The following is a 12607-nucleotide window of genomic DNA, read 5'->3' as shown; positions in this document are numbered from 1 at the left end:
CCACTTCTCATCCCTTCCTCCCCCTTCTTCTCCCCCCCTGATTGGACATTTTTAGACAGTAAATCCCATCCCTTCCGATACATTCCAGTGTATGGAAATGTGTGTGTGCATTGCCTCACATTCTCACACTCGAACGCCAAAAAAAAAAAAAAAAAGATTCCTCAAAGTGAGCAACAAACACGGATTTTTAAAAGGTGAGACCAACCACATTGGGAGAATAAAAATGTTCTTGCTCCTATCGTGTGTGGCGGATCGAACGCGATCAACACAGCACACCACACATACACACTGACAATCAAGAGTCTCGGAATGTCTGTCATAGTACTAAGACTGACCTATGAGAGGCAGCGTAGTACCGCAGGGCATCCAAACAGCCAGAAATGTGAACATTAAGTCAGCCATTTTTGTTTGAGGCAGCGATTTTAGGCATATTCCAGGGTTTGTACTTTCTACCCCGACTAGGAAATTGGCTCCAATGAGCACCAATGGGAACCGTGTATCCTACGTTAGACATATAGACAACGTGACATCATTGAAAGAACGTGGAGCGCGACTGCAAAGTTTGATTAGAGATTTTTCTGGAAAAAGTTGTAGGAAAGCATGCAGTTGTACGTAATTCTTGTCGTTCGGTGCGCTGATCTGAAATGCATCGTAGTGACAGCTGCTTTTTAATATTTTTTTTTCCTATGTGGCTCTATAACACGGGTGTCAAACCTATTTTTTGTCGCGGGCCACTTTGGAGTTACGTCTTCCCTCGGAGGGCCGCTATAAAAGTGAAACCACAAAAATATTGAATGGTCTCATCGTATTATTACTTGTACACAACAAATTAACGGATTACTGAAATCAGTCAAGTCAACTGTTCAGTTACAGGATAGGGAAATTATTGCAAAATCTCAATGTTATTTATTACATATGACAATTTGACATTTGGGTGCAGATTTTAGTCAGGACCGTGCAAGTTGACACACACAATTTTCTTTCGCGGGCCACATGAAATGACATGGCAGGCCGGATTTGGGTTTGAGTTTGACACCTGTGCTCGATATGGTAACCAACTGAGCATGGTTGTCTTATCTATGAACCAACGTTCTTTTTTTGTATTGTAACAAATGATTCCTGTTTCTTCTCCTCTTTGAAAAGAACATGTTGACGCAGGATGGAGCAGCAGCATGTGACGAATCTTCACCGCCTACGCCAAACAGCATAATCTGTTGTTGTTATTGTATTGACCCTTGTTTTGAGCTTCCGCTCCCCCCCTCACATGCTGACAATCAGAACAAGCAGCAGTTGCTCACCCCTTCCGGCACTTGGGAACCGTTAACAGCCCTCTCCAGATAGTGCAGGACAATATGGCACGCGGCTCTTTGCCCGGACGATCAGGAACAGACTGTACGCGGCTAGTCTATACGAGTTGCCAGGAGGCCTGCTGTCATTGCCCTGCACCATTAGGTCTATTTGTATGGGTCGTTGGAAGCTAAACGTATGGAGGACCGAGGATATGCCGATTGACGCACTGATTAAAAAGTCATACCTTTCCGTTGATGGGGTTACTCCAATCCTCCAAGGAACACCATTCGTGACTCATGTTTGACACAGTTCATGCATTAGCTTATTAGTCTGTGCAGGTTTTGCAGTTTCCACCCCCAGTGTGGTTTGCAGCGTCCTTCGTGTGTGTGTGCATTTGCAGTGAAAGGAAAAGCAATGAAACATTCTCTCCCGCCAAATAATTGGTTTTACACAACAGCAGTGATCTGTTATTCAGGTCATGTTGTTATAAGGCCCGTTAGGCTGAAGGTGATTTTTTTTTTTTTTGGCAGGGGGGGGGGGGGGGGGTCGTTTCATCCATCCCTCCATCAAGAATGGTGACAAGGTCCATGTATCATTTAGCCCTGAACTGACAGGTCTTTGCCACAAACCGCTGCTGCCTACAAGATTAATGGCTGCCTTAATCTTGCACTTAGAAAATGCCAATATGAGGACCGGAGGGCACACTGAGCTGCATGGGACAAGAGCTACTCATTTGTTTGGTATCAGCGTTCACCTTTGTAGGGCCTTTTATTGTTTTCCAACCCTTTCAGCACTTAACAATGTAATAGGACATGAGGCCTCAAAAGTATAGCAAATTAGCATCATTCTCATCAGGAAGCTTCAAAATCAAACAGGGTGAACTTAAGAAATAATCAAATACAGTGAAATTCCTCTACAACGAAACCTACATGGGCGAAAATACCTCCTAATGGGAAAAAAAATCTTCATGCATTAACACCATTCCCACTCTCCTGCCCCCCATGCAACGAAAAAAACAAACCCTGTTGCGTTATACGAAATCTTTTTCTGTCACAATTTACATTCCGGTCTGGGAACGCGCTATATCACGTCGTCATCGCATGAAAAATAACAATGAAGGATAGACAGCGATTTGCATTTTCAAGCTAAAAAAAACAGCCGGTAATCTGAATTTGTGACAGCTGAAGAAAATGTGATGGCACCTTTCACATTCTGTGCTGTTGACAAAGCGTTACTATAATTTCACAAACAATATACTATATTCGAACAATATGCATGATTACAAGGCGATTTGATTCGGGGCAACATTTGTTTCCATAAGTGATGCTTATTAGCCACCTCTTCAACTATGACTAACTAGAGCCGACGCTGTTTAACATGTGCATGAGGAGAATGAAGTGTGTTTATAGCGCCTTGTGAATTACACTCCATTGTTATAGAAAAGTGTCCCGAGTATGTGATCATCAATTACAGGGACATGAATAGAGACGATCATTTTGTCATTTCCAGTGGCTCCGTCTCGCTCCCCCTCTATTTCCTGCTTGAGTGACCTCTGATGACAGTCAATTAAGAACACACACACACACATACAGGATGTGTCCTCAAATAATTTCAAAAAGCTAATGGGCAAAGCACCTCATTCTAATGGAGGAGGCATAGAATGTGCTAGAATGTTAGCTACCCGTCATTTGAGAGCGCCTTGATGAGTCGGCGTGTTTTTTCTTTTCTTTTTTGTGCAAGCTGATGTCAAACACTACGAGAGTAGTTCATGTCTGCTCTGCTGCCTAATCAGGTGTGGCGCGAGCATTGTCCTTGAAGAAGAGCTGGCAGTCACCCTTGTCATCTTCTCATTTCCGCCAAAGGGTAACGACCACAGATTCATTTGATTTATTTGCTCAAGGTGTCTGATATTTCAAGGTTATTTTCTCCTACTAAGTGGTCAGAAGACTAGCGTGCCTTGTCTGGAAAAAGTAGTAGTAGAGGCACGCTTTAAGACGCGAGGGCATCCCAACTGCTCGAAAATACCCTCCGTAAAAAGTGCTTTATTCAAGTATGCTACAAGTTAACTTTGTTTTTATACTTAATTGGAGGCAGTATACGTTAAGTGTGCTTTTTAAATACGATACTTTTATAAATGTCACAGAAGTATGCTTAATTACCCTTGGATTACAGTATAGTGAAAAGTATACGGACAGATACTTATACTATCCTTTTAAAATGTAATGTGTTCCAATATAATAAAAGTAGACTTTATAGACTTATACTTGAGTATAATTTATAAAGTGTACTCCACATACAGTATACTACTTTTTCAACAGGGTCCCAACAATGAGTTAATTAAAGAAATAGAAGCTACGCTAGCCTCTCTAGAAGCTATCTTAACTAGCCTAGCTAATCACTACATTACCAAACAAAAAACTGTAACTACTGCATTATAAATTGAACTCTTTTACTTGTCATTTTTATTGCGCCAAATGCCTCCCACCTCGACGCAGGCTACAAGTTGACTTCTAGTTGGCTTTCATTCCATTTCCTTTCACAATCACGGAGTCTGTGGCTTGATGTGGGAAATTGGCAATTGGAAATATGGAACAGATTTCACATTCATGATTGTCGACTATTTTCTGAGCAGATCGGGGAAGAATCAATCATTGAGAATGTGATGCACCCATCATGGCTAGCATCTCAATACAAGCCTGTGAAGACAGCTGTTTATTGTTCTATTTACCGATTTTGTGTATGTACGTTTCACTGTATTTCAAGGTTAAGAAAAAAAATCTAAATACTAGCACTGCTTACCAAATCTTTATTTTTAATTTTTTTAGATATCAGAGAGGCAAGTAAACTCAAACTTGCATTTTTTTATTATTTTTTTTTTGCACTGCTTCTGAATCAGTTGACCTGCGTAATCTTAAACGTCCAGTCCATATAACTCTGCTTAGATCACTGGCGGATGGGACTGTCTGGAACGGCTGCACGCGCTACTTAAAGATGAGGAAGAGCTCGCTCCGGTGCGCTTATAGCAAATGAGAGCCTGATGGTGTGCGATCTGGTGCTGAAGTTCAGACTGCGCCTTGGGCTCAGCAGCGTCTCATGCCGCGTGTCATCAGACTGACAAGTTTCTCTCTCACACACATTGTCAAGGACGGAGAGGGAGAGTGACACCATGATATGTTTATTGAGAGGCTTTGGATAATAGAAAAGGTGGCGGCTACTGCTGGAATGTCACAACTATCGACAAAAACAAACAAAACCCAAAACAAAACCTGGACTCCCTTTTTGAGAGATACGCACACACACAGGCGCACACACACTCTCAGGAGTTACAGCAACGCACAGGACAAGACAGTTTTACAGTTTTAACAAGTTCATTTCTACATGGAAAAGTCACAATTACACAATTCGGAGGAAGATTTGCTTTTACAAGGCAACAAAAAGCAGAAAAGAGCCCAACATCAAAATCATGTTAAAAAATAAAACTTTTTTTTTTTTTTTTTGCACTTTTCATAAAATCAACAAGGGCCCAGACGGACTGAATGTTGACATTGGATTTGCGGAGGAAAGCGCGCAAACATCATGTGCACCAGATTGGACACCAAAGGAGAGAACGGAAGGAGATAGGAGACACTAAAATGCCTGCAGAGGAGGGATTCAGTTCATCTGGCTGCCCCTTGTATACAATTATATGTTCTCTCTTCCTATACATATACACAATTATGATTTACACAACTTGAGCCGGGAACATTTAATATAAATGTAACTCCAGGTCAATCAGAAGAAGTCTAGAAAGAGCTTCTCCGGTCCGTAGCCTTCGACAATGTTTTGAAACGATGACGGCGGACGAGTAGGGCACACAGGGACGTGATCACAGACCGTCGACTTGAGCGCTTGCTGCTTTTTTTTTCATTTGGTCTTTGAAATTCAACACCCGACGTGTTTTGTCCTGTCCGTGTCGAACACACTCGAGACGGCGCTACATGTCGCGTTTGCAACAAGGTCAATGGGTATATACAATAACAACAACAGAGCCTCATCATCATCTTCCACTCGTCTGAGGATAAGAATGGGCTCAAAACGAAGCACTGGTGTCAGTCATGCCTTTTAAAAAAAAACATGATCATTTTTTAAAAACGGATTTAGTTTACGTAACCACCTTGCATGCTGTTCAAATAATGCTCAGGAACAGGCTTCGTTGAAACGCGGGTGGATGAAGGTTTATTTGCTCCAATGGGACCTAGCATGGCTGTTGTGTTATTTAGGCAGCCTCTTAAAAACAATAGGAGCCACAAAATCAAACAAGCAAGCCCTCAAGTTACAACCTTTGTTCCTTTTCGAGGCGAGACTGAGAAAATGAGGATGGAAAAGAAAGAAGAAAAAGGCTCACGAGCAGAAAAATGTACGACTTGGAAAAAACGACTGAAAAGAGGCTTGCCTGAAATCAGTATGTCGAAAATGAACTTTCGTTCATATGCTTTGTTAAACAGTAGAATACGAACCGGCAAAAAGATAGATGAGATAAATCGTTCCAGTTAGGAGAATGAAGTTATTTCACGAGAGACCTGCTTCGATTCATCTGCTCATATTCATTAAAAATACCGATTGAGGAGTGAACAAACAAAAGGCAAATTCAAGTTCAATGCGTGTTCTTTTCCGACCCCAAACGTTTACAATTTGATGGAGGTCAAGTTCCAAAACTTTGAAATTCTTCCCATGAAGTTTCTTCTTTTTTCTTTGTGGATGCACAGAATGCTGAAAGGTAAAATTCCAAAACTGGCCGACACTTACAACAATTCACCTTGACTCAAGCCCCAGCTCTAGCTGAAAAAAAAATTCAAGCCTGAAGTATGCGCCCCCCCCCTCCACCACCACCTGCTCTTTTGATAAAGCCGTCCACAACTTACAAGTGCAAGCTGTGAGCACGCTGGCATACCTGAAAAATAAAGCGGAAGACAAATTAATCCGAATAAATCAATCCGTACGGATACCCGTATCAGCTCAGCTCTGTCATTCGAAGCTAATCAAAGCCTAATTTAACGGTTGAGGAGCTACATTGTCATTCAAACCCTCGCGCAAGCAAATGTCTTGCTTGAGCTGACCGACGAAGAAGGCTCTTCTGCGTCACTCGCTAGTATCCCCCGCACCCCTGAAAATACGATCCGTGCGCTGCGTAAAAAGCTCTCCAAAAGCCAGGCCGCCTTGGCATTTGATCCCGCTGTTTGGAGGACACGCAAGGTCATCTATCGCGCTCAGAAGATGCTGATCCGAACGCTGTCACGAGTACGAGTGGTGCCAGGCAACACGACTGTAAATAATGAATTCTTGAACAACCAAACACGCCTTGGCCCAAATTCCAAAGAGGGGAGATCCGGCTCACTGAACGTGTGACTTTTTTTTTTTTGGGCAGATCCTATTTTCTTAAATGTGTAGGCAGACAAGTTCCTGGAAACACAAAGGACGGTGCGGCTCTCTACTTTGAGGGCGATTAGCTTCACATTAATCATACTCGTTCACACGTAAGATGAGCATAATCAAGAGTGGTGGTCATAACACACATGTTGATCGGTGATGGTTTGCGAGATAAAATGTTCCATTTTCACAGTCGAAATGTTAGATCACAGTGGCCAACGACAGTTGTTTTTCTTTGCTGTGTGCTTGTTGAGAGAACTGTGCCTGGATGTTCTTTCTCCAATGTTTATGAATCACTCTGTGTGTGTGCACGTGTGTATGTGTGTGCATGAGCTTAGCTGATGGAGCTTGAGTCTCTACCACTGGGAAATCTCCGCTCCCACAATGCACTGGGAGCAACGCCAAATGAAGATGTGGAAGCAGAAGGAAGCAGAAGGAAGCCAATCACAGCTTGAATATTGAACACCCAAAAGTGCTTTTCCATTTCCTTGCCCTTCTTCGATCCGTAAGATCTCGTCACGGTTGTGCAAACCGTCAATATGTACCAGAGTAAAAAAAAAAAACAAACACTCAAGTTTATCTTGGATTTGTGTATGAGCACATTCACAATTCACATAGACACGGACTCTGTAAAACGGATTAACACAGGTCACAAAGGAAAATAAGGACAGACTGAAGCGGCCATTGTTTCACGTTCTCTTCTATTTTTGTCTCGGCACAAATCCTGTTTTTGGAAAATTGAGGGGGTTTTTTGTTTAGTTTTTTCTTAAACAAAACTAATACCTTTTCTCTTTTTCAGAAGAGGGAGGGTGATGGGGGATTATTCCCCCAAAATACCCTACTTTCTAGCTATATAGTTGCAGTGCACTGTTGTTTTTGCCATTTTGGATTTAGTCTTTAGGACAAAAATATTCATTAGTTGTAGTCACATTTTAGTTGTCTATATATGTTATCATTTTAGTCCAGCTTCCATCAATGAAAGCTCAAAAAGCTTTTACTGTAGTCTTTACAAAACGGTAGCTAATTAACCACATGGCTAGCATCCGTACTATTATTTGTGTTTGTGTGTGTGTGTGTGTGTCAATATGACAAGTTAGATAACCATTATAATTACTTACTGCCCAGCCATAAGTCGTTGCTAACAAACATAAGCAAATGAATTGACGTTAGCATAACAAAGCTAACTTGAGCTTGAAGCTAGATTACAGTCCATTTGCGGCCGGTGTCATGTGGGAAACGTTAAGTTTAAGATGAAATTTATCACAAGCAATTGTCAAGCAACATTATATGTGTAAAATATGTTCGGAGGACTTGTACCTCATCTTTGAATGAACATCAGTTGGGTTCGATAGTGCCCACCTGCGGGGGGATTTTGAACATCTGACAGAAGACCCACCATTTTCGTACCGTCTTGTCCCGTCATTTTAACATCAAAGAGCCATGTTTAGCTTTTCGCCGTTTTGTTGTCATGAAAGATAGAGCCGTCAATGAGATCATTTTGTCAACGTCACCGTTGACAAAAACAACACTGCTTCACTGGAAATAGCAAATGCCATAAATTACCATGAAAGTCTTTTGTTTGGATTTCTAAGAGTTGTTGGGTTAGTTTTTTTGAAAAACACAGCAAATCACATGACTAGAAGAGGACAACGTGAAGACTCAGAAGCGGTTATTTCAAGACGAGAAATGCACTAATAAGCAAAGTGCTGCCAGAAAAATGGGCCTCATCACAGAATGACCCAAGAATCACTGATGTGTTAAAACTCAGCGATGACATCACTTGGCGCCTCCAACGCAAGGGCGCTGAGGAAAAATCCAGAATGTGCGCTACACTTCGACTGACATCAAAGAACCGTGTGCCAAAATGTACTTTCTATAAGCTGGTTGGTTTTTTTTTGTTTTTGTTCCAGATCACATTGTTGAGATGCAAAAGTGTTGGGTCAAGTTCATCAACCTCCTCATTGAGCAGGAGAGCGCTGTTAAGGCAGGTGTCGTAGCGTGTCCACTGTGGACTGACGGCGACGGCCTAGAATGGATGTGCACTGTTTGCTAGCTCACAATGGGGAAAAAAGTCTTCCATTCACTGTAGCCCTTCTTTGGCGGGAGCGAAGAAAAAAATGTGGCCAGCTAATCACAGTCTCCGGTCCCAGGGGGTGAATTGTGAGATTGTCAACAGAAATGGCAACAATTAAAGATAAAGAAGCTGATTGGCACAATGCAATTGGAGTTACTGTGGACCCAGAAGCCTGTGGCTGGTTTCCCACAGGAGCTGCTGAACCTCAGGGTCAAACGTCAGCGGCGTTGTCGCGTCCCTGCGTCCGTTGGCCCAGTAGCCTCCTCCGCACTCGCCCTCCAGTGTTGGTGACAGAGCAGCGTACAAGACTGTGGCAGCACCCTCTGTAGGAGTCTGTTGAATGCAAATACATACTATAAGTATCAAGTATCAAGTACAACTTTATTGTCAAATGTGGTATACAGCACAGATGAAATTTCTTCCCTCTCACAACATACAACAAGAGGAGCCGCTGCGGGTGCCCGCGCCGCCATCAAAAGAAATGTCTTATATACATTTATATATAAATATATAAGTACCTAGAAGTGCTTTGACTTCGATGTGGAAGGTTTAACACAATTTCTAGTTGTGAGACATTGTTTTATTTTGAAGTCACGATACCGTACCGTGATTACGTTTAGAACCAACATTTAAATTCTCAGCTCCCTTCTTGCTCATTTTGAAACACTGCAAATAGGGCACGTTGTTTAATTTGAAGGCACCTAATTATTCCTATTTGCTGTATGGAGAGCATAACTCTGGGTACGCGTGACAAACAATTATTGCAATAATTTAAATGACGTCAATCTTACATTCCAGCAGGGCGAACGTTTCAGCCAGCCTGTCACCGTGCGCTAACTTTCTCGCTTCAGCTACCACGTACAGTAAAAAGTCATATTATTTGCTCCTACATATCACTCTCCGTTTAGTTTTAATGACGTGGCATGTAAACACCACAGCCAGAACTTTTCTTCAGGTTAATTGGTGGATGACAAATAAAACCACGGCTTCTTTGAATGCAACGCGATTTTCATAAATCTTACCGTTTGAGATGTTAAGAGGTTGCGACAGGCGAGAAAATCTGTTTGCGCGTTGCAATGCTGGCGCGAATGGTGTACGCGTGTGTCTCCGTGTTAACGACTGGCGTGCATGAGTGTGTGTGATGAATGCGCTCCCAAAGGTTGCGCTCACAGGCAAGTGTCTGTGACAATTGTAGTTTGAGTTCCAACACGCACACGAGTCTCCTTACATTAAATCCCGCGAACAGTAATGGCAGCCCGTGGCTTCAGCTTCTAGCTACGCGAGGGTCGTTTTCAAATTTAACGCAAAGTGAACGGCCTGCAGTGAACGGCCTTGCCTTGATTTCTACTAGCACTTTCCTTTTTCTTTGACATCACACATATTTTCACCTACTGGGCCTGGAATGCATCTCTAACGATAAATGAATCAGGTTTTACCATATGGGTGCGCAGGTGCCTACCCTGAAAAGCAAGCGGGACACAAGACCGTGTGCCAGGCGCAGGGGCATCCAGAGGTGGCGGTAGAGAGACGTATCCACCATGCCAGGATCCACAGCGCAGGAGCTCACGGGAAAACCTCCCCGCTCCAACTCCCGGTGGAGGTGGGAGCTAAATAAGAGCTGCGCCAGCTTACTGTGACAATAAGCCGCGTGGGCTGAATAGCGCTGTCTGCAGAGGGAGAACACGGTCAGACATTTACACGCGTCTCTGCTTGTATTTGACATGCTAGAGGGGGCAGGGGGAGGGGGAGGGAAGAAAAAAATGCTAATTGCGGCAGGAGCTACCTGCAATTCAAGTCATTGAGTCGGATCTCGCCGTTGCGGTGCGCAGAGGAGGAGACGTTGACCACCCGTGAGAAGTTGCCAGATTTGCCGCTGCGCTTCAACGTGTCCAGGAGCAGGCAGGTTAACAGGAAGTGGCCCAGATAGTTCACGCCAAAGTGCAGTTCAAATCCATTCTCGGTACAAGCCTCAGGAACTAGCATGACACCCGCTACACACAAAACACCCACACATGCGATACACACTTGTAAATGGTTACATTTCCCTCCGGGGCGTTTAACGAAGCTGAACAAAAGGCTGATGTTCAAATTGTGATTGGATCATTAAGAATGCATGTTAATAGAAAGCGTGCTTCCTCCACCACAACTGCATTGTGCTCTATCTTTTGTCTCTCATTACAAATTTGTAGATTGCTAAAGACGCCCACTCACTGGTGAAAATATTTGGTGCGTCTGAACATACGGGCTAGGTCAGTATAGTACCTTTTGCAAAGAAAATAATACACAACAACACAAGGGCAGTTTTAGTACTATTCTGAGTATATTTCAATTATTTTCTTCCGTTTAGCAGAATTACAAATTACCGTATTGGCCCGAATATAAGACAGTGTTTTGTGCATTGAAATAAGACTGAAAAAGTGGGGGTCGTCTTATATTCGGGGTCTAGACATTATACCCATTCACGACGCTAGATTGGCCCCATGCCAAAGTGAACCCCTGTCACGAAGAATAAAAATAAAAATAGCGGTAGCACGAAGAAGAAAAATAAAAATGGGGGTAAGAAAGAAAAGAGAAGAAAATAATAGAAGAGATAACAGAAAATGGAGAAACGTAGCGACAATCTGGAGAAAAGTGGGTCGAAGATCGGCCAGGTTAACCGGCAGCTGAAGAGAAGTTATGATGGAATTTACATTTCAAAAACCAGAAGCCATTCATTTACGAATGTGATTGCACTTTAGATTTGAATGAGACAAAATAACATGCTTTTTCTTTCAAATATATTGTTATAATCATTTGTTTCAGATGTACTGTAAATATTTTCTGTATAAAAATTAATTTGGTGTTCAAAAAGTCTTTTTTCAAACTTGAGTCTTGAAAAAGAGGGGGTCGTCTTATAATCAGGGCCGTCTTATATTCGGGCCAATACCGTACTGGTTGAATTGGTACTTTATAAATGCCTACAAGTGAAGTGTAGTTCAGACAGAGACCCGTATAGTCTTGAATCTACCAAGTGACATTCAAGTTGCTTTCGTAAAGGGAACTCTTATCACATTGAATTCCAACGGTACCTAATGAGGTGTCAAAGGAGTGCGTTACATCATCACCGACACCCACCATTATTGACCAAGATATTGAGTGGTAAGTCACGCTCCTTGAAGCTCTGGACGAACTGACGGACAGACTGCAGAGACGCTAGGTCCAGTTTTTTGAACTCCACTAGAGAGAGAACACACACACACACAAAGAGAGGCACATACATGAGAGCCATTGCAAACGGATTATTTCTGCTAAGCATTTCGCTGGTAAGACATCAAAGAGTTTTAATCATCTCTTACAGCAGCCTCAGCGGCATCGCGTGCGACAATACGGGACAGCTTACAGCAGCCGTCGTCGCATGGCCACTTTACATGGAAATCTAAGACGTGTTCCTATCACAGTGTGACACACTATTAGATGGGGTTTAAGATTTGATACGGCATGGGGTTCATACGGAGTGACTCGGAGCGGTTATTGTCAGTGTGGGATCAACTCAAATCTGTGCAAAAATAGAAAAATGTACAGTAAATAATTACGTGGGGCAGATTCACCTTGCTGGTTTCCAAAGCATCCTTTGCAGGGGTTTTCCAGGCATTGACTCGATCACAACTGGGCTGCTCTGAAGTCCAACATTAAGACTGAACGTTGTTCAAGTACGTATGTGACTGTCATTGCATTAGTTAATGTGCAAAGTGACTATTGGTATCGAGGAAGCAAAAACAAATGTGTTTTATTTTTCAAGGGAAACCATTGCCACTTCAGAAATACAAACACCTAAAAAAGCAGAGTCAGTCTTCAAAA

At 42.7% G+C, this 12607-nt stretch overlaps 1 protein-coding gene across 2 annotated transcripts in view; it reads right to left on the bottom strand.

The window, feature by feature from the left end:
- Positions 1-4449: 4449 nt before the first annotated feature.
- LOC147198343 (polyprenol dehydrogenase-like) overlaps positions 4450-12607 on the bottom strand; it is a 30219-nt gene continuing 22061 nt past the window's right edge. For both annotated transcript variants that reach the window (XM_086123893.1, XM_086123892.1), the window contains exons 4-7: positions 11885-11986; positions 10554-10761; positions 10230-10437; positions 4450-9103 (exon numbers count right to left, since the gene is read on the bottom strand). In XM_086123893.1, the coding sequence (XP_085980019.1) occupies positions 8924-9103; positions 10230-10437; positions 10554-10761; positions 11885-11986 (698 nt within the window). In that variant the 3' untranslated portion in view covers positions 4450-8923. The remainder of the gene's footprint in view (positions 9104-10229; positions 10438-10553; positions 10762-11884; positions 11987-12607) is intronic.

Source organism: Hippocampus guttulatus, chromosome 11, assembly GCF_054856545.1.
Source record: "Hippocampus guttulatus isolate MCC_2025c chromosome 11, RoL_Hgut_1.0, whole genome shotgun sequence".
In the NCBI taxonomy this organism is placed as follows: domain Eukaryota; kingdom Metazoa; phylum Chordata; class Actinopteri; order Syngnathiformes; family Syngnathidae; genus Hippocampus; species Hippocampus guttulatus.
The sequence above is the reverse complement of the archived record's forward strand: the minus strand, read 5'-3'. Positions and strand labels throughout refer to the sequence as shown.